Raw genomic sequence first — 22,612 nt, 5'->3', positions numbered from 1 at the left:
TATTACTATGTAGACCTGTCAATTAGGATCGGGTCATGAGTCATCTCGGATTGGATCACTTCAGGTTACGTGTCAAAAAATGTTCAACCCTTGCCCAAAGTTTTTGGTTCGAGTCAACCCAACGGGCTTTGAACATTTAATTTATTTAATTTATTTTTTGCTGATTTTTTATTTTTTTATTTTTCTAATGTATCAAATCTAATATTTCCACCAACATTATTATTAGTCATTACAAGCCTACTAGATAGCAAATCGTCACAAAAGCACATCAATTCCTAACTAATTTTATATCAATGATATATTTTAAAATTTGTCACATAGATTAAAAATTTATCTTAAAATTCAATAAACAACCCGGACATCGCACGGGGCACAAAACTAGTCATAAATTACAGCAATTCATGGAAACCTTTAGAAGTTAAATAATATTAGGAAAAAAAAAATTTTCTTATAAATTTTAGAACATACTTTATGTTTATTGGAGATAAAAATAATTTATTGTTAGATTTAGTTTATAATACAACGTATGCAGTATGACTATGAGTTACCTTATGTTAAATAGGGTAAAATTTACCTCTTGATTCTCCTAATGCATGCATATATATATATATTTAAATTCAGATTTATTTTTTATACTTCAATTAATAATTTATGAGAAATAAATTATTCAGTTCAATTTCAAAAAAAGTTAATTTTCTAAAACATGACAATGAAAAATATATATATATATATATATATATATATATATATATATATATATATATATATATATATATATATATATATATATATATATATATATATATATATATATATATATATATATACTTGTATACATCTATATTTTTATATTAAAAAGCGTTCCTAAAAATGTTTATATGCCCATGACACCCTTGCCATACTATCTTTCGACTATGAGCATATTCTAATGAAAAATGTTTATGATGAGATTTGAACTCACAACCACAAAAATTTGCATTAGAAGCCTTACCATCATCTATTGATTAATCGTGTTTTTATACTTGACTCATAAATATATACTTTGTATATGGATCAGAGATCTAGATCTAAACATTTAATGACTGTGATTTTTTTTAAAAATCGATTCTATTATTTGCTAATGATGCACATCGACGAGGTAATGCATACAAAAAAAATTAAATATTGTTATAAACTAATTTTAGTTCTTTTATTATTTTAATAATAATTATGTCTTTGTTTTCATTATATTTTAAATTATATATGAAGGAGATGTTTATATAATTAGTCAATAGTTGTTCCATTAATAATTTATTCAGAGGTTTAATGAAAAACCATTATAAAGAAATAGGGTCTGTTTTCTTCGGCTTAATTTCAGTTCAGTTCAGCTTAGCTTCTATTAGTTCAGTTCAATTCAGTTCAATTCAGTTTTTAATTTCCTTCTCTCATAAACCATTCACTTCAGTTTAGTTCAGAAAATCAAAGGCCCTAAATAATGAATAAATAAATAATAAAGAATGAACCTATCTATTTAATTATATATAAGTGTTCAAAGTAACAACCCGCGGCATCATCCAGACTACACACTAGTTACGTTATTAAATAGTGGATACATGTGTGATGAATATAAACAAGTGGCAATAGAGCTTTGATTTGAAAGATTATGAAATTGAACTTTTCCTTTGATTATTAGATCGATAATACTTATGTTCCTAAATATATGTCTTGTCACCAACTTATCTTCAACTTATCTTGTTCAATAATATATACTCGTCAAGTCGTCATGTAATACATTAAACATCAATAAGTCATTGACAAATGTAATTATACACATTTATAGAGAATACCAATGCAAGAACAACAGACTCTTGATATGTACGTGTAAATTAACCTTCAACGACAAATACTTAGCACAAGAAAAACTACTTAATTAATTATTAAAGTTACAATCTATAGGGCAAACATGTTCTAAAACTTTCTATTAACATGTATTCTATACCGTTAACATTTTGTAAAGATTTGATTTCACTTTTAATGATCATGAAAATCTACACGGTTATACAAAGTACCAACTAAACTATTCAGTAGTTAGATTGCGCTTATCTTCTAAATATACCTATACAATTGTACGTAATACGTACCAACTAAGATAGTCAACATTCGCTCTTATTCTTAAACTAATATAAGTGGATGGTACTCAAGCCGACCTAAGGGAGATAGACCCACCCACCAACATTACAAGGAGGAAAAAGGTCACACACCCCTCAAAATTAAACAACCCACTATCAATGGTAGAACGTTAAGTTTATTTTCCAAAATGATGATAGTCCAACAAGTGTCTTGTCATAATAACCTTTCTAATAAATCCCTACATACTTATTATATTAGCATAGTAATTATGTTTAATTAATAAATGGGTAAATAGTTTAGACCACTTAATTAAATCTTATGGTAATAGTATTAGTGGGTCATAATCAATAGAAAGATCCATTCAAAGTTCAAAGATACCAAAGGCACTAATATATTGATAAGTGCTTTTTAATAGTTGTCATAACCTATCAATCCCAAAGTCTTTGGCAACAAAGTTGTTAGCTAGAATCAGATCCTATTTGTATTAACAAATTGCTCTCTTTTATGCAATTTAATGGCTATATTATATATTCATGCCCTTTTTTTTCATTTGCAAAATTCCTTTCTATTTCTGACCTTTCTTTGTGCTATTAGTTCCCTGGACACAACTAGCTTCTCCTTTTCCTTTGTACAAGGCCAATAAACGTTTGTTGTACAATCTTCATACTCTTCAGTCCAAGAAACACCTCAAAATCTTTACAAGCTACGTCACGTCAGTGTCATCAGCCGATATTTATTAGAAATCTATTTTAAAAGTAACAATATACTATTTGGAAATTCTAAAAATGACTCGATATACATGTCTCAAGTGTGACCTAGAAAGCAGTACAATTGTATGTTAACTACCCTCGAATTGGGGATGGATTGAGAAAAATCAGTTTGATGGTAAAGTCAATATAATTTCGACAATAATTAATAACATTGACAAGAATACACTTCTTGTAATAAATGTATCGTACCTTTGTATCTAATGATTGCGGTATTTATAAGGTAATTCAAAGGTTTGCCACGTGGGAGTATGGCCCCAATAAGTTCTTGTCAAGTCGATCAAGTGACTGTTCACGTGGAAGATCCAGATAATATTGGTAAGGATGTTTACGTTCCATAAGCTTCATTCTAATATGGACCTTTATGGATCGGTCTGTATAATAATCCATACACAATCGTATATCTCTAAATTGAGAATCATATATAGTCGGTTATGCTAGAATACAAATTTACAAATTCTGGAGTACATAATTATTAAACCTTAAATTTCAATCCTAACCCAACCTTGGACTTTATAGCATAAAGGATTACCAAAAACAATGATATCATATATGGCCAAACATTAGTACAATAAAGCAAGACAATAATGAAACATGTAGACATTATTCAACCATCTTGATGGCATAATTCTCAAACAAGGCATATTTGTTACAAAAATCAATTAAAATGTAAAGATACTAATCAACTCAAATAAATTAAATACAATGGTGTAAGGCAGCATTTATTCTCTTACAATAAGGATGGAGGAGAAGCATTCCACGTGAGATTACTAGACAAAAGGGATCATATAGTAGTACTATATTTTATATTGTTGTAATAATTTAAATTTAATATTATTAATATTTTAATAATGTTTTTGTTACATTTATGCTCCTTTTGGACACTATATAAACAACGTAAATCATACACAAAAGAGTGCAGCAATTGCCCCTCTAAACCCATCTTCACTACATACTCACTTACTCACTCTCTATTGTATATATTTATTTTAAGAAATCCTCATTTTTTTTGAGGAAAGGAGAGAAAGAAAATTCATATAATGACGGTAAGAAATTTATTATAAACATGTATTTCATTTCATTCATAACATAATTATATCTTTTTTAATTTTACTAGTATGTGTTATGTGTTGATTTAATAAAAGGAAAACTTTTGTTTCAAAAAAAAAAAAAAAAAAAATGTAAGGAATATTTTTCTTTTTATTTGGAGGAAATAAAGTTATTCAACATTTTTCTAAGTTAATATTTAGGTTTAATTTATGATAAATAGATGGCTTTGGTTGTTATAATTTTCTAACAAGACATGACTTACTATCTTTTCTAAAAATTGTTGACTAGTATGTATAATCTACATGATGAATGTGACATGCATGATAAATTGGTTTATCTTCACGAATAAAGTTTGTTCACATGAAATAATTGTGAGAGAAGACTTCTTATGTATGGTTGTTAAAAGCAAAATTCAGAATAATTACATTCTTTGTATTAAGTAGTGAGTAGTTAGAACAAATTCCGAAGTCAATATCAGGGGATACCGTTTTTCATGGTCCCAAATTCTTAACAATCACATTATAATAAAAAGAAGAGAAAAACGAACCCTAATAAAGATCATCGTCTTTATGATCGTGGTAATGGTGAAGGGCATAAACGTCGGAATTTTAAAAATGGGTAATTTAGTAAATTCAGTCTCGAACGCCTTTTTTGGTGGGGGTGTTTGAAGGGTCAAATAGAGCAATATCAGTGAAGATTCCTAGCTCTTTCTTGTACTTGAGCAAATCTGAACAACTTATATATATACCCCTTTACCACTTACTCTTTTTGTTCATACAAGTGTTCAACCTTAATTAGTTCCTTATACTATTAGGTTTCCTAGTGTCACATTTTAGGTTTAGGCTTTATGTAAACTTGCCTAAATATTCTCTTGCAATCCTATAAATTCAGCTCATATAATTCATTTTATATAACCTACCAACCAAAAATGTATCATATAATTTTCAAGTTCACCTAGCTAATTGTTAGCTCAGCTCATCAACATTTAAACATTTATTCAAATAAACATTGAATTTTATTTTAATTTTTCTCATTGAATTCTTTGCTTTGCCTTATTTTTTGCTCTTAATTCAAGATGGGTGATGGTGCTGCCAAAATAAACAACCACCATGTCTTCGACGTCTCCATAGACGTGCTAGGTCAAAAACCATCTACATGCTTCGATGATGATGGCCGTCTCAAAAGAACAGGTACATGTCTACCATATACACTACTACAATATCGTGTTAATTATAAACTCTTTATTTCCCCTTAAGTATTCGTACCAAAAACTAAACTTTCGAACCTAAATATATCTTTTAATTTTAACACTTAGCTTAAATGTAGGTAACAGTCAATTATGTATTAATCTCTAGAATTTTCCCTAGGAAAAAGCTCATCATTTTCATGCACTAAACATAATCTTGATTCTTAACCATTTTTAATTTTTGTTTTTGTTAGGGACTGTTTGGACCGCTAGTGCACATATTATAACAGCAGTGATAGGTTCAGGGGTGCTCTCCTTAGCATGGGCTATAGCTCAGCTTGGCTGGATCGCCGGTCCGGCCGTGATGTTCTTGTTCTCCTTTGTTATCTACTACACTTCCACTCTTCTAGCCGATTGCTACCGTTCTGGTGACCCGATTTCGGGCAAGAGAAACTATACTTACATGGATGCTGTTAGATCTAACCTTGGTATATATATTTAACTTTCATATGCAATAGTAGAATCTTATATACTACCTCCATTAACTATTATATGCAACAAAAATAATATCCCTTTGTTGCACATAATAATAATTAACGGAGATAGTATCAGAATTAAAATTTATACATACTAACATATGGTTTATCTATGTTTGTTTTAGGTGGTGCACAGGTAAAATTATGTGGACTGATTCAGTATGTGAACCTTTTCGGCGTTGCAATAGGATACACCATTGCAGCATCTATTAGTATGATGTGAGTTATTATGCATATTTTCATCTTGTACTATATAAAAATTTGAGTTAAGTATGTATACATGAGTGCTAATGATTTTATTCGACAGGGCGATAAAACGATCAAACTGCTTCCATGACAGTGGAGGGAAGAACCCATGTCACATGTCGAGCAACCCTTATATGATAGCATTTGGAATTGCAGAAATCATATTCTCTCAGATTCCTGACTTTGATCAAATTTGGTGGCTCTCAATAGTCGCGGCTGTTATGTCTTTCACTTACTCTGCCATTGGACTTGCTCTAGGAATTGTTCAAGTAGCAGGTTCATATTCCTGCATTTTAAGCATTTTGGTTAAATTTTTTGTACAAACTTAACATGTTTTTTTTTTTTTTTTTGACACAGCTAACAAGAGTTTCAAGGGTAGTTTCACTGGAATAAGTGTAGGAACAGTGACCGAAACACAGAAGATATGGAGGAGCTTCCAAGCTCTTGGTGATATCGCCTTTGCTTACTCTTTCTCAATCATTCTTATTGAGATCCAGGTACTAATTAATTCTCATGTAAAAATTTGTGGAAATACTTGACTGTTAACTTGCTAAGGTGGTTAAATTAATTAGTTAAGTTGGTTATTTACGCGATTTTCTGTTGATTTGATCAGGACACTGTGAGATCACCACCAGCAGAATCCAAGACAATGAAGAAAGCCTCATTCATAAGTATCGCAGTAACAACGTTATTCTACATGCTCTGTGGATGTATGGGCTATGCCGCGTTTGGTGATCTTGCACCAGGAAATCTCCTTACTGGTTTCGGTTTCTACAACCCCTTTTGGCTTCTAGACATCGCGAATGCAGCCATAGTAATCCACTTAGTAGGGGCATACCAAGTCTACTGTCAACCCCTCTTTGCCTTCATCGAAAAATGGGCATTCCAAAGATGGCCTGACAGCGATTTCATCACCAAAGATATCAAAATTAGAATTCCGGGTTTAAGGCCTTACAATCTAAACCTCTTTAGATTGGTGTGGAGAAGTGTATTTGTGGTGTTAACCACGCTTATTTCAATGCTTCTTCCTTTCTTCAACGATATTGTAGGACTACTTGGAGCACTCGGGTTTTGGCCTTTAACCGTGTACTTCCCTATTGAGATGTACATTGCTCAAAAGAAGTTGCCTAAGTGGAGTACAAAGTGGGTGTGTCTTCAAATGTTGAGCTTGGCTTGTCTAGTGATTTCGATTGCTGCTGCTGCTGGATCAATTGCCGGTGTTGCTTCAGATCTTAAGGTGTATCGTCCATTCAAAACTAGCTATTGATGCACGCGATAGATTCAATTCATTATTGGATCGATTGATTGATCAACATAGGAGTGTAGTCGAAAGGAATTAGATTACAATGTCCATGGAGAGTCATGTTGTTCATGGGTGGTACAGATGTGTTTTTATTTTATTTCATTTTTAAGTTTAAGTCCTTTGTTTTTCTTCACTTAATGTTGTAACAAAGTTTGCTAGTGTTCCTAAGAAATGAAGGAACCCTAGCTTATTTTATGTGTAATTAGTGTTGTACCTTGTAATTAAAGAATTGAGTATCCACTCTATTCTTTTGTCAATTAATTAGCATTGAATTTAATCCTCTTACTAGTGTATGATGTGCTAATATAATAATCCATGGTGCAAAGTTTAATTTGATTGTGCAAAATATAGTTGTTTAAATAGTAGTTTATATAAATGTTCCCTCTACATATAATTTTGAACAAATTCTCTATATGTTTAGCCGATTAATGATGTAATTTATTACGTATTATAAGTATTTAAGTGTAATATAAACTGATAAACACGACATCTCCTCCTCCCGAAAAAATAAAGGATTAGAGAGAGTGAAAAACTTTTTTTTGGTTTGAAAGAGAGAGATAAACTGAGAATGTCTTGCTTAATTGATAAATAAATATGGTCTTGTGTAGGGATTTTTTTTTTTCTTTTTTTTTTTTTTAACCTTGTGTAGTTAAATTAAGGCTTCAAAATAATATCAATTTGCTCTCTCCATTTGTATTTTCTCTTCTCAATTAAAATCTTTTTGTGAGACAAAAAATGTCAAAGTACAAGGAGTATAAAATTTCAATGATCAAATTCTTAATAATCTTGATCCATCAAGAATGTTATAGTGTTTGTTGGAAAATCTTAGAATAAATACGAGGTTTTGTCGCCCATACATATAACTCCATGTGTACAAATTATGATTCAGTATTGTGGGATTTAGACTAATCTAAATGTACAATGAATTTTTGAAAAGAGTTATGTAGACGAGTGCAACACGTATCATTAGTTATGAGTCTTAAGACATCAATTGATATGACCGACTGAAAACATTTGAATAGACATGCCTTAGTCATCTATGGATAAACTAGTTGATACAGTTAAATGGATTGATTTCTCACAAAATTAATTAATCATATACACATACAAATTAAACACAAGTAATTTAGCTCTTAGCCTAAACATAATTTGAATTTGAAAGAATAGTCACTTAACACCCAATAAAATTTAAAAATATTCTTCTATCTTCTATAGTTCCACTTTAGTAACACGCTTTTTGGTACTCCAAAAACAAGGTACAGGATTATGAACACCTTGAAATTCCCACTGTAGTTCACACAAATTCAAAGTAATTACAATGTTTTACACACAATTTTGTAATTAAATACTACTGTTAAGCCCTAATATTTTGTTTAGCCAATTACAATGTTTAAGGCTACTCTCTTCTTTTAGGTTGTAATAAACCTTGTGAATACTAAAATACAAAACAAGAAAATCAATTCGTGACAACTACGCGCTAGTTATGCTACGAGTAATAACTTTCAAAGCTCTTCAATTTGAATTCCTTATGCCTTCAAAGTATCAAATTTCATAGGGAAACGCAAAGTATCAATTTTCATTTTAACATATGATCCTTCACTCTACACACTCACAATGTTATGTCAAAATCAATTTTTCGAGTGGAAAAAACTCAAAGATACGAAAATCAGTAATAATTAGGGGTGTGAATTCGGGTAAACAATTCGGGTTTGGGTTGGGTTTATTAGTTTCGGATTATAACGGGTCAGTTTATAATAGGTTGAAATAATTAGCAGGTCGGTTTTTGTCGGTTTTGAAAATTATCTGGTCAGTTCGGTTTGGTTTTTCTAATTGCAGTTTCTATTCGGATCGGGTCCTTATCGGGTCGGGTTCTAGTCGGTTCGGGTCATAATCAATTTGGGTTGAACCGGATCGGTTTGAAAACGGGTTTAGCCCGTTTAAAGTGGGTTTCGGTTAAAAACAGTTCGGGTCTTAATCAGGACGGGTTGTAATTGGTTCGGATCATAATCAGTTTGGGTTAAACTGGATCGGTTCGAAAATGGGTTTCGGTTCAAAACATATCGGATAAAATCGGGTCCAATCATTATCGTTTCAGATTATAATCGGTTTAGATTGAACTTCGTTGGTTTGAAAACGAGTTTACCCAATTTAATTACTAATAATGTATTAAAGGACAAAGGACTTAACTAGATGTCCTTTGCAATCCTCCTGTCAACTGTCTTAAAACTGATTCCCTTTAACAACAAAGTACAAGACCTAATTTTATGATGCATGGAATGAATGCAAAATTGCACACCATCAAATGTGCCCTTTTTCTACTGTATCATATAAAAAGAGTGAAATTCCTTAAAGTGTAACCAATAGTTTTGGAATCTAAATTGAGTGATTACAGAAGTTTATAATCATTATAAACAATATATTATACCATTCCACTGTTTTACTTTTATCTACATCCATCTATGGTGCTTTCATTTCTATAAGCTTTCCGCATTTTAAAAGCCATATATACAGGGAACTATCTAACAACTTGCCAATTTTATTTGCAAATTGAGGAACGTATGTTATATATTCTAAATTCGACTTTCTTTTGAATGGTATCATAACCATTTTGGTAACGTTGTTTTCAACTTAAGAAATTGTGGAAAGGGCAACAAGTCACCTTTAAACTATGCATAATTAACCTCCCAAATATGGTTTTTTGTTTTAACTTTTCTTGTTAAGCTATCAAAATCAGTGATCACTAACCAGCCCAAAAGAAATTGATATACAAGTAGCTTTTTGGTGTAAGAAAGTTCAAGTAAGCATTCAACTTATGCTTTGAAATAATACTTTGGTTCAGAGAACAATGTATTACAAGGAAAATTTGCAAATTACAGCCATTTGAAATTTGTATTTTGCAAATTACAGCTCAAAAGTTGTTATAAATTGTAAACTGCAGCCTAATTCAATTTTTCATCGATTTGCGTGTCAAAAAATGTTCGTTTAAGGTTTTAGGGCTCATTTTAGGCCTTAAGCAACAGAATCGAGCCCAGAATTGGCAAAAAAAACAACGTTAGTGCCTCGTTTTGCATAACAAAAATGTATCGACTTGTGGGCAATTTTTCCTTGTAAAAACGAGGCACTTACGTTAATTTTTTGCCAATTTCGAGCTCAATTTGGGCCCTTAAGGGCTAAAATGGCCGCTAAAATCTTAAACGAATATTTTTCGTCACGCATATCGATGAAAAAAATTAAATTAGACTACAATTTATAATTCATAACTTTTGGGCTGCAATTTGCAATTTTTATTTTTTAAATGGCTACAATTTACAAAATACAAATTTTAAATGGCTGCAATTTGCAAATTTACAATCAACAATAGAATCATCTCAAAAAAAAAAAAAATAAGACGCGGCTTATACAAAATGATCTCCGTCAAAATTATGTTTCAATAATTGGGACGAAACTCATCCCTTACAAGATTTTGATCATCACATATCATCTCATACAAAAGTTTTTTTTTACCATCTTGTCTCATAATCAATCATCATCGTCAATCATCATACTATCAAAATTCACAATTCTAAACAATCATGAATTGGCATTATCAGTTTTTGAGTAATTACGTATCATCAACATTGAATACTTCATCAACAGATTAGACTATTATGAAACAAAAAGGAGCAAAAAGAATGGATACAATGCAAACGCAGCATCTCAAAATGATGACATTTGCTAATGAATAATATGACAACGATCACATGGGCAGATCACCCAAACAAATGCTATTCTATACCATCTTAGAAAAACTTCAGAACGTGTTCCAACTGTACGATCATCACTTAACAACAAACTCAGGGAGCTGCAGGGCATTGACCATTTTCAAGCATCTCATCAACCACAGAACGATAACCCAGCCGACTGAACAGCAACTCCGTGCATTTTGACGCAAGAATCATTATCCAGAATAGCTCAAAACTTGCATAAAGAGTGAAAATATGCCAAGCAAGACACCCTTAATATTCAGAAGGGTGAAACCTCCAATGCTCAAAATAACTCCTCTGAATTGAATTTGTTCCAAGCTTCCTATTTTCACACCATAAACAAGAACTCAGATCACTATAGCATGATCGAATGAGTAATGCATTACTCCCCTCCAATTTAAACAAACAGCGTCAGTTTAAAAATTCATTATAGTGTTTTAGGTTTCACATGCAAATGTTTAATAACTTTTCCAAGTTTACCCTCCTATTAACCCCTAAAATGTGCATTGTTTCTTCCCACAAAGGCAACTTTGGTCACTTTAGTCCCAAATGCATTCCATACTGAACTCCAAAATTACACTCATTACAAATCAAGAAGAGTATTCAACAGTGTTAAAAAAATGTGGCAAGATAAAATAAAGAATTAAATTATCCCAAGCTAATATCAGGCATGATCCAAATTCACTTCTCAAAAATCCCTATTTTGTTAGGACTTTGTATTTTTCCTTACACAGCATTGCGATGAATCGTGGCCAAGAGCCCCCCACCCCCCAAACAAAGAAAAAAAATCCTCCTTAAAAATTGCAGAATGAAAAGCCTCCGTTACCCAGGTGTACCTAACTCTAGGTATGCCAAAAGCTATTCTCTGATCTTTTGTTCAGTTGGAGCTCCATTATGATTATTGCTCATTTGAGTAATTAAAATAAAAAATCTTGGGTGTACCAAGAAGTGCATGATGTAAATTGCAAAATGGGAGAAACTCCCTAAAGCATATGACTTTCCTGAATACTAGAGAATCATTTCACCATTGAGAAGAAACTTCTCATTCTAAAATTATTTAAAACTGGGGAAATTAACAAACTTCAATATATTGTCAATCCAATGTCTATAAAAAAATTTTTTAGGGGGGGGGGGGGAAAGAAAAATCAGATACCTTTAACAGATCAAACACCTTCTCAGCAACAAATTTCTGCTGTAGAGTGGCACCCTTCTGTTGCACTTTATCAGGATGAATACACAAAGTCGCCTTTCTATAAGCTTTCTTAACTGCCGCACCAGTAATCAAATCAGTCAAGGAAACAGGTTGCCAGCCACATTCAGGCCAGAGAACCTATTCAAGATTAAGAAAACAGACGGCAATCAGCTGCTATGATTAAATTCATCAAGCAAATAAAGGCCCAACCATACAAATATGAACACATATACAATTCCCAGACCATATTTCATATTTACATTGTCATAACCTCCATCCCCAAATGTCATGACAAACATAAGGGGTAAAAAAGCATATCCAACCAGTTTAACTCTTGAGCTAACACAAAGATGAATAAATAAAGAAATAGCACAACTGCAAAATTAGTAAGCGAAATCAGGTAGAAGAGATTGCCACAATCACCAATTAAAACCAACAGGCAGAAAATGAGCGCAGAAACATAAGGTGTCTACACAATTCCAGAAACAGAAAGTTCTGTGCACACGACTTTTACTCTCAGAACTGCTCTATCTATAATTTACAATGATCAGGCATTTTGCCTCTTCCATTGGGATAAAATTTAGATCATACTTTCTACGATAAATATTTCTCTTGATGCCATTGTTTTAAAAAGCGTGAGCCTATGAATCTCATAAGTAAATACATGAAGTGGTAACATTTTACAAATGAGGCGCTACGGATCAGAAAAGTGAAGGTTTATACTCACCTCCGTCCTATTTTAATGCCGCAAACCAACTTGGCACACATTTCAAGAAAGATAACAAGAGAGGGAAATAGGTGTAAAATTTTACCTTGGGAGAAGAGGTAAAGTATAAAAAAAATACCAAAAATGTTAATGTTGCAATTAAATTGTGACAGAATAAAATAGAAAATGTGGCAATTAATTTAGGATGGAGTAAATCATTTCTATAGAGCGGGGTAACCAGAAACAAATACTTTAATTTAGAAATTCCTTAAGACCAATATATACAATAATACCGCCATGGATCCATAAAATAGAATAAAGTATGAGATTATATCAGCTTGTAAATGATATTAATACCAACAATAAAACGATACTGGGTAACAAAAGTACAAATTTTTACATGTATATAAACAATATAGAAAACGAGTTGAAAATTAATATGATCAAGTAGTAGTCTACAGCCATAGGACTACACAATATAAAGAGCTAACAAATCAAGCCCACAAAACAAAAATGGAGACACATCACACCTAACAGATTTTAACACATCCACACACCAACAAAAATGAAGAGGAAAAACTAGAGAGAAATGAATAAAGGAAGCTTTTTTAAAATTAGGAAAAAAGAGCTCCACATCAGTGTTTGAAAAAGCGCGCCTAGGCGATCAAGGGTGAGCGCTTATTTTGGTCTGGGCGAGGCGTTTTGGGTTAGGCACACAAAAAGCGCCCGAGGCGTACCTAAGGCGCACTTGAGGTGCACTTGAAGCAAACTTCAGCCAAAAATTTTTAACTGCCCACATAGTGCGCCTCACTTCAAAGAGGTGCATTGAGGCGCAGCAGAACCCCTCTCGCTTCAGTGCGCCTTGAGCTTTTTTATACATTGCTCCACATTAAACAAATAAACATAATATTTTTTTTTTCCATAGTCTAGAGCATTTTTAGTTGACAAAATAATAAAATAATAAAAACATAAGAATTTATACGCACATATTGCATTGTTGACAGGAGAGCACGCAAATTCCCCTCTTTCCCTGCTGCCCAGCGTCGAATCTCAACATCAAGTGTTTCAGAAAACCTCTGCAATCATGTCAAACAAAACCATTTATTCAAATTAACCACTAAGATACAAATCAAGTGACTACACTCACTTCAGCTACATATGTCATCTGTTCCATATACCAGTCAATAGTACACTTATTTTTTTAATAAGAAAAAAATATTATTTAATCAGAGAAGGGTAAAACAGAAGGAGAAAACTTCAAGTTAGAGCTTTTACACTTGGCTCAAACAAAAACACTAGACAAACAACAGATGTATTGATAATTCATTAGGAAGAAAAGAGACTATCTATAGTGGCTATCCTCATGGGACACCTTTAAAGCATCTAGTTTTAGAATTCTAAACTTCAATGCTCAAAAATTCTTGCAGGGTAGAAACCTCGGAAATTTTTATAGAGATTAATCACTTAAAAGCGCTCTGCATCTGAATATCAAATAATGAGTAGTGGCCCATTTAATTCAAGTCCGTGTTTTGGCTCCAACTATTTGACCAGCAAATTGGAGAAAGTCCAATTCCCTATTCCCCCCATGAACCCATATACTTTTTGCTTCATAAATGATGCACATAAGCTGTCACAGCAACATGTCTTCTGAATTAGGAGGCTTTCCGATGGATTGGAGGCATGGAGGAATGTAGTCACAAAAACCCAAGTGTGGTAAGGTTGAATTGGCAAAGAAAGAAAGTCCTATAGTGTACATGGACTCAAGTAGGTATATAGGGTTTATTTTGGAAATTCGGCAGCACTGCAATGTATCAAGTTTATGGTACAAGTGGCGGAAAAGTAGCAATTTGACATGAATGCACGATCATATATGGTATGGTTAAGAACTTAAGATAGATAGCCTACCTAATCTCTAAAGAGCTTTTTATGTTTGGCATCTTTAACTGGAGCTTTGATGCTTCTATACTTTTCCCTTTTAATTGACTAATTACCCGCAAGGAGGTTATAACAAAAGGATGACATGATGCCCGCACTTGATGACAACAGAGTAATAAATAAAGTTTGTGTTGTAACAGTAAAGGCCCATACTTCTCTACTGAGCCATACATAGATATAAAGCTCCAAAATATGCCCTTTTAGCTTTATAGCCCAGATGAAGAGGACACCCATTATGACATTCAGAAAAGCAAAATTAGGCAAGCAAGTAGAAGCAACAGTTTGTGAGAGTGACTACATCGCTTCACTTGAAAATAATCTCTGTCCAGGATCCCAGATGAGACATTTTAAACAAAAGCCTCAGCCCAATTTAGCCAAGGATACCCATGGCTTAATTAAAAAAACAATTTACAAAGAATGGTTGGTCAATAATATAGTTTGCTAGGAGGGGAACAACACTCCTACTAAAGCATGACAGATGGCTTTGCAGTTTGCAAGGAGATGATTGCAAGGACAAAATGAGGATATAAATACTTTAGATGAGAAAAAAATGCAAGGGTTGGGAAGAGGGTATATTAAAACATTGTAAACTAGTGTCAGCTAAGCTCTGTCAACCATCAGAGTTCATTTAGTTTCAGATAAATTCTCAGATAACTTTGTCCATAAAAATTTAACTGGTATGAAAAAAGGACAAGCTGGAAAGCCAAACTACATAATCTTGTGAGACATGTACAAAGGACAAACTCAAAAAGAGAGTACATATCTGTCTAGGTTGTACGTATGCTAATCCCCAAAAACTTGGAATAATATAAAAGAACAAGAACACCTAAAAAGAGCAGTTCAACTTACATTACGCTCAGCTTGTTCCCTTTGAACCTCAAGATCTCTGGCATTTTTCTCAGCCAATGCTTTTGCCTGAAATACAAACATCATCAGTTAAATACATATATATATAAAGTAAGAGAATGATCACAAGTGACCACATTAAAAGGCATGCCAGCCAAATCGTTAGCAAAGATACAACAGAATCCAATATTCAAGCATCTCCACGAAGAATCTGTAACTCAACATAGTTCCTCGTCCTACTCTGATAGAGGAGCCAACATTTTGCTCCCTCAGATGATTTCCTCTAATAGGTGTTATTTTTAAATAGAAGAGTTGTTAACCTATTCAGATAGAAAGGGTTGCATAAATTACCATCATGCCCTCAGGTTATTATGTACCTAAAATCCACAAAATCAGATCAAAGGTCCGACTACAATGGCATATTTGCTCCAACTGCATAGCATCCTTTAAAAGAAAATTTCTAAATTCTAGATGGAAAGAAGCGTTACCCTTGCTATTCTACTGGCTATAATCATTCCATTAACACACCAGAAAACTAAGACTTCTTCATCCTTTGTCCTCCATCCCATGACACAAGTACACTTTTGGCCAGCTGAGTCAAGGCTAACTCATCCCAAACAAAGATAAGCCAAAGTGCTAAGAGGAAATCCGTGACTAACCAGCCAGCAAAAAGATGATCAACCACCTACCCCTCTTATAAGCATAAGCTACGCCAGCTGGCTAAACCGTAATTCCTTCGCTTATGTATATCCTCCACAGAGATCATGTCTTTAACCATTGCCAATCAAATAAACATGCTTTAGAGAAACTTTCACCACAAACATGACAGCTGACCCTCCTTGCATTACTACAGTTCATGATAAATCTCAAATATAATCACCTTATTTAGATATTTCCTAATTATGCTACATAAAATTAACATCCAGAGATACAATGTAATACAAGAACCTGATCAAGCACAGATGTTTAAAAGATTTCAATCTTTCAGGCAGCAAATTAAAATTCACCAACTCATTTCAATGCTTATCATTTAGAAATCATTCCACTCATTACATTAGTCTTCCCATAAAATTAATCATTGACATCTACTCCTCAGGACTCGGGAAAAAAGCCACACTTTCATGACTACACACCTACACGCACATACATTACAACACAACGTTGGTGGTTTGTGGACCATCATTTTACAGGCAAATGGGGTAAGCTTTATATTGCTATAACTTCTAGTACGGAATAATATATACTCCCTCCGTCCTTTTATTAAGAGCCTATTTAGGTTTTTTCACAGAAATTAAGAAAGTTTTAGATTCCTTTAAACTAAAAATTGGATGTACAAAAATGCATGTGACGTTAGAGAGAGATAGAGAGAAAGAAAAATTGATTGAGAATTATTGATGAGAGGGAGAAACAAAGTATTGGAAATTGATATCAAAAGTAAAAAAAGAACAAGGAAAAAGATGACAAATCATCAAAAAGAGAGTAATATTGTCAAAAACTTTTAAATAGAAATAGGCTCTTAATTTTGGCTACCCCAAAATGGAATACAAGCTCTTAATAAAAGGACGGAGGGAGTATGGCAATTTTTCTTTTTTTTTTTAATGTCAAAGCCCACACTCTCAACCAATCTTTTTTCTTCACCTCTTAAACCATTAACAAAAAGGGTCTAAAAGGATATAATTAATTGATTGATTTCACCAAAAAAAAAAAAAAAAAAAAAAAAAAAAAAAAAAGGGAAACTGATGCTTTCTTTATTCTCTTCACTAGAATGCAAGGTATAGCATGTGAATCTTCTTATCCTTTCTGAAGTTGTGAGGGCAATTCCACAAGACAATGGCTTCTTAATCTAGCAGCAACTCAACCAAAGAGTCTGTCCAAGAAAAGGATTTTCCCAAACGCATCTTACCAGTTCAATTAGCTTTATACTCATGCGGAACGCTTCTTCTAACTATACTACATTACTCCCACCACCACCACCCACCCATCCACTCCTCCAAAATTAGAGAAATAAAAAATAAAAAAATAAAAAAAATAAATAAAAAAAGAGCGGGAGACCGCTGAATTTTCACATTCCACCATTGATGAAACAGAAATCGACTTGTAGAATCTCCCTGAATGTATATATCACACCATTGGTGTCATCTAAACTTTAGCTTCCTAAGAGATGAAAATAACCGAATCTATAATTGATCACATCAACATGGAGGATGAAAATAACAGAATGTATATATCACTAATAATTGATCACATCAACATGGAGGATGAAAATAACAGAATGTATAACAAAAAGGCACATACAGCACGCTCTTGGGTCCTGTGGTGGCGATCCATTCGGGCTCTCCGCCTATCTTCGGTTTCACCATCAACTTCTTGAAAGTCGCCAGATGATGGGGGGCCTTTTGCAGGAAACAAAGACAAGAGAATCTATAAGTATCTTTGAAAAGAGTAAAAGCAAGGAAGAAAATGCAGTGCTAATTGAGGAAATCAAGCATTTTCTTTTCATTACCTCCAAATATTGAACTTAAATCATCAACAATATTTGTTGATGAAGATGCTTTTCTCATGTTAGAGGAGGAGTTAACAGACGCTCTGGTTGTTTCAGGTGTAGGTTTAGCCTGGAACTGTGTTTCAAATGGATCCTGGAAATAATATTAAAAGTGTACACAATAAGAAATGCCAATTAAAAGTCAAAATAAAGCCTAGTATAAATTTTAACATACCGATGAAGCAGCCCTGGGCCTTGGTGCACTGCTTGCTCTGCCCATGCTAAAGAAAGATTCAAGGTCATTTTCATTCTTCGATTGGTTTGCCCTTGCCGCACTGGCAGCTCTCTCACGTTCTTTCTCTTTTGCTTCCCTCTCACGTGCTTCTTTCTCCCTGGCTTCAGCTTTTGCCTTTTCCCTTGCATCTGCAGCAGCCTTTTCAGCTCTTTCTTTAGCCCCAGCAGCTGCCCTCTCTCGTGCTTCAGCTTGTGCTCTCTGAACTGCGACCTTTTCAGCACGTTCTCGAGCTTCAGCTTGTGCCCTCTGAACAGCAACCCTTTCAGCCCTGGTACGGGCTTCAACAGCTGCTCTTTCACGTGCCTCTTTGGCAGCCCTTTCCACAGCTTGCCTGCCAAATTCCCTTTCCTTATCGATTCTCCTTTTTTCTCTCTCTTTCTCCTCCCATTCCTTCTCAATTCGCCGTCTCTCCTCTTCCTCCATTCGTCTTCTTTCTTCCTCTTCCCTTTCCTTTTGTTGCCGCTCACGCTCTTGTCGTTCTTGATGTTCCCTAAATTCTCTCTCTGGAGCATCATACATAGGATTCTCCTCTTTTTCTACTTGCACGGATTCTCTGTTTTTAGAGACCTTTGAACTTTCCCTTTCCCTTACCCCCCTTGCGTGCCTAAATTTAGCTTCGGCCCTATCCATTGCCTCCTTCATGGCTGCAGCAGATGCCGCAGCAACTGAATTTGAGTCAAAATCTTCACCAGACCGAACATCTGAGCTTGCATGAGTTGCATCTACATCACTGGCATTTCTTCCCATAGCAAAATCCTCAAGTTCATCCATAGGAGATGCAAAAGAACCACTTGCACCAGAAGGAGCTGATTTTGGACTCTGAAAATTTGGCACAGAACCAGGGAAAGATGGATAATCATTAGCTTTCTTGTGTACATTTGAAGCAGGAAAGGAACCAAATTCTCCACTAGAAAAGCGTGCCGGTCTTGGGGGTGGAGGTCTTGAAGGAGGTGGTGCAGCTGTAGGGTGTGTAAAAAGAGGAACTTCTGATACAGAGAGCCATATATCATCAGATGGCCCCATGTTCTCCTCAGAATTAGGAGAGGCATGTCCATGGGAGCTGGACTCCCTAAAACTAGCATTGCTATGAGCAGGAGAAGAAGCATTTGGTGCAGTCCTACTAGTTTCAGCTGACACATAAGGCATCTCAAAGACACTTGGTTCTGGAAAATCCTCCACCGACACCTTTTTCTCATAACCTCTTTCAGGACTTCTTACAGATGATTTCTGGTTTGTATCTCCAGTGACTGAACTTTGTCGTCCAGGAACTCTGGCTCGGAATGCCTCCTTTTCTTCCCCATTGATCTCTGCTGAAAATGCAGGTACAGCCTTGCCAAAGCCACCAAGGGGATCTATATCATCAAATGCTGCCCCACTAGAAGAATTTTCAGCAGTTTTTTTGCCAGCATTAAGATTACCAATCTCATCCAAAGGATCAGTAAAAATCCCAGAGGAGGAAGATACAGGAGGAGAAGTTGATTCTAGGACAACAAAAGGATCATCTACTACGTTTGAGGTTTTCTTAGTAGTATCCGATGACATCCTACGAAGAAAGCAAATACATACCACATAAAGTCTATTAATATAATCTCGAAAATAAACTTGAACAAAAGATAGATGCAGCACAAGAGTCGGATAGAAAAGGAGAACAAAAATAAATACTCATCCCACATCTAAAATGATGTCAAAGAAATAACTTGCTACATTGTCTATTAGTTCTGAAAGTATTATCCTTAACCAAAGTTGTATTACAGCAAAACCAAACCAAACAAAAGCCACAATAAAGACAAGAATTTACTATACGAAACAAATAAAGACAACCTTAAAAATCCTGGAAATCTGTGCCACGCGATCAATCAATCAATCAATCATAGCCCTAATACCATAATTGGGATCGGCTACACGATAATTTTGAAATAAAATTAAGATACGTAGACACTGAATAAGAGTTTTTAATAATCTACAAATATGATCTAGAACTTGATGATATAGATCCCCTTGGTGGCTACTTTGGCACTGTAAGTTTGTTAACAAAGTTCAAGAACAAAAAAGGTCAAATCAGAAACACACAAACCCACAGAACTGAGTAGTTAACCAAACGATCAAACCTAAAAGTAGTTCCCGACCCTTTTTGCTTACCTTTTAGGTTTCTTTACTCAACTTCCCTCCCTCCACGCCAAAAGGATTCAATTCTACTCTGCATTTTCTTCTTCATTTAACTTTTCTTCACTTTCTCCCTAATCTTACTCTTATACATAATTTTCCTCTAGATGTTTTCTTTTCTTTACTGTCCTCTTTCTTCTTATCCACAGTTTTCCATACAGCCTAAAGAAGCTAAAAGCATCCAACAGTGTAAAAAAAACTAACCAGAACCATACATTTTCAGCGAATCAATGATCATAATTATTACTAGGAGAAACAGGATCCAATAGAGGATAAAAATAGACTTTCTATTCTCAGTGTATCTCTACTTTACAGAAATGACGACTTTTTTTCTAACCAAGAGGTCCATGAGATTCTATATCAACAAAACATCATCACTCTAAATTGTCAAGTGTCAAGCTTCAGATTTACAATAAAAAAAAAAAAAAAAAAAAGAGCACGTGCTACAAAAACGAACCAAAATATCTACGAAAGGGAATGCTCAACTCATCTCACTGCTTTCAACCTCTTGACCTCCTCTAATTGACCACTCCCAATAAAACTCTTGTCACAATCAACTGCATCTCCACATTTGTACCAGATAACCAAGTGTACACTAATTCCATATAATTCTTCATCCATCCTTTTTCTTTCCCATACCTTTCAAGCCAGATACTCCCTCTGATCCAAAACATCAATCGTTTTAGCCATTTCTTAGTGTTGGCATTAGTACAGTAAAGTGACATTTATAATGCATTGAAACTATAAAGTGACCTATAACTCTATAAGGCTATAACACTATGTTGGTATCGTCAAGGGACATCAAATGTAGGAAAATAATGAATCCTTTTTGGACCAAATCGGCTAACATTGCCTATATTTGACTAACAAGTTTCTAAAAGTTCGGCAATACAAGCTCAAAACTACTACACAGGAAACTAACAATAACAATGTTCATCTACTAACATACATCATTACCAACCAAATTCAAAGTTATGCATCAGCTTGCTCGAAAAGCTCCAAATCAATCACAAATTCACAATAAACAAACAAACAAAAAAACAAATAAGCAAAAAGTCAGCATTATACCTGCTCGTTGAAGATGCACTCCCACCACCAAAACCAGGCAACAAATCATCAAAACCAGCATAACCCTTATCAGCCCCCTTCGAACCCGACCCAACCGACCTCGACGATAGCGGTTCCTTCTTCCCCAACCCCCCTAAAAGATCATCAAAGGCATCACCCTTCTTTGTAGAAGCAGAAGCAGAAGCAGAAGAAGCCGAAGCAAAGATATTCTCAAACTTAGCCGAGCTCGAATCCTCATCATCGTAAACCGGCTTATCGAAAACGGGCAAAGAAGAGAACTTCGACGCCGAATCACTACCTCCACCGCCGCCGCCGCCAAAAATCGAATCCAAATTCACCGAATTAGCATTATTTGTAGACTTTGACGAATTGCTTTTAATCCCCCCAGTAGCAAAAGCATCATCTAAAATCCCAAAATCATCAGATGAGGTATTTTTCCGATTAGGGCGAAAAAGGGTATCATGATCATCAAACAAAGAAGACGAGGAATTCTTCGAATTGGAGGGATACGACGCCGTTTTTGACCCTCCGATCTCGAAATTAAAAGCAGAATTTGCAGAAGAAGAAGATGAAGAAGAATTAATGCCGGATTTAGCACCCGCCATTGGAGCAGCTTTACCTTGAGGTTTGAACCCATAATCGCTTGATAACAATCCCTGAAAATCATTCATTTCTTCTTTCCTCTCGATCTATCTTCAACTCACCACGATCTGAGGAGAGAGAATGACAGATGAGGGAAAAATTGGGGAAAAAGTTAGGGTTAGGGAAATGGGAAAATGGGGTTGAAGAAGATGATCATGGAAAATAATTTTGGGGAAAATTAAAAATTTCCCAGAAATTGGTTATTAGTAGTAGATCTAAACTAATGGAGTTTGAAGGAAGAAATAATGGAGGAATGTAAAAAGAAAAGAGAAAAAGAAAAAGGTGAGACAAAAAAAATAAATAATTGAAGTAAGAAGAAGTAGTAAACTAGTAATCTAGTGGG

At 34.3% G+C, this 22,612-nt stretch overlaps 2 protein-coding genes across 3 annotated transcripts; one reads left to right on the top strand and one right to left on the bottom strand.

The window, feature by feature from the left end:
• Positions 1-3,798: 3,798 nt before the first annotated feature.
• Positions 3,799-7,454, top strand: LOC145574381 (amino acid permease 4-like). Its single transcript, XM_081632156.1, has 7 exons — positions 3,799-3,922; positions 5,002-5,116; positions 5,367-5,600; positions 5,774-5,867; positions 5,956-6,170; positions 6,252-6,391; positions 6,508-7,454. Exons 1-7 carry the CDS (start codon positions 3,917-3,919, stop codon positions 7,159-7,161), a joined length of 1,458 nt encoding a protein of 485 aa, XP_081488282.1. The 5' UTR covers positions 3,799-3,916; the 3' UTR covers positions 7,162-7,454.
• A 3,122-nt stretch (positions 7,455-10,576) lies between these two features.
• LOC145574379 (auxilin-related protein 2-like) lies at positions 10,577-22,575 on the bottom strand. Of its 2 annotated transcripts, none has more exons than XM_081632155.1 (8): positions 21,628-22,575; positions 18,337-19,939; positions 18,123-18,237; positions 17,915-18,012; positions 15,623-15,688; positions 13,825-13,914; positions 12,094-12,270; positions 10,577-11,262 (listed from the first exon to the last, which is right to left on the bottom strand). In XM_081632155.1, exons 1-8 carry the CDS (start codon positions 22,296-22,298, stop codon positions 11,224-11,226), a joined length of 2,859 nt encoding a protein of 952 aa, XP_081488281.1. In that variant the 5' UTR covers positions 22,299-22,575; the 3' UTR covers positions 10,577-11,223. The 2 variants fall into 2 exon arrangements, with proteins under 2 accessions (XP_081488281.1, XP_081488280.1); XM_081632154.1 differs by having other exon boundaries at positions 10,578-11,262; positions 18,123-18,255; positions 21,628-22,574.
• Between the last annotated feature and the right edge of the window lie 37 nt (positions 22,576-22,612).

This window comes from Chenopodium album, chromosome 13 (assembly GCF_948465745.1).
Source record: "Chenopodium album chromosome 13, dcCheAlbu1.1, whole genome shotgun sequence".
NCBI classification, from domain to species: domain Eukaryota; kingdom Viridiplantae; phylum Streptophyta; class Magnoliopsida; order Caryophyllales; family Amaranthaceae; genus Chenopodium; species Chenopodium album.
This window is presented reverse-complemented; position numbering and strand designations above follow the sequence as displayed.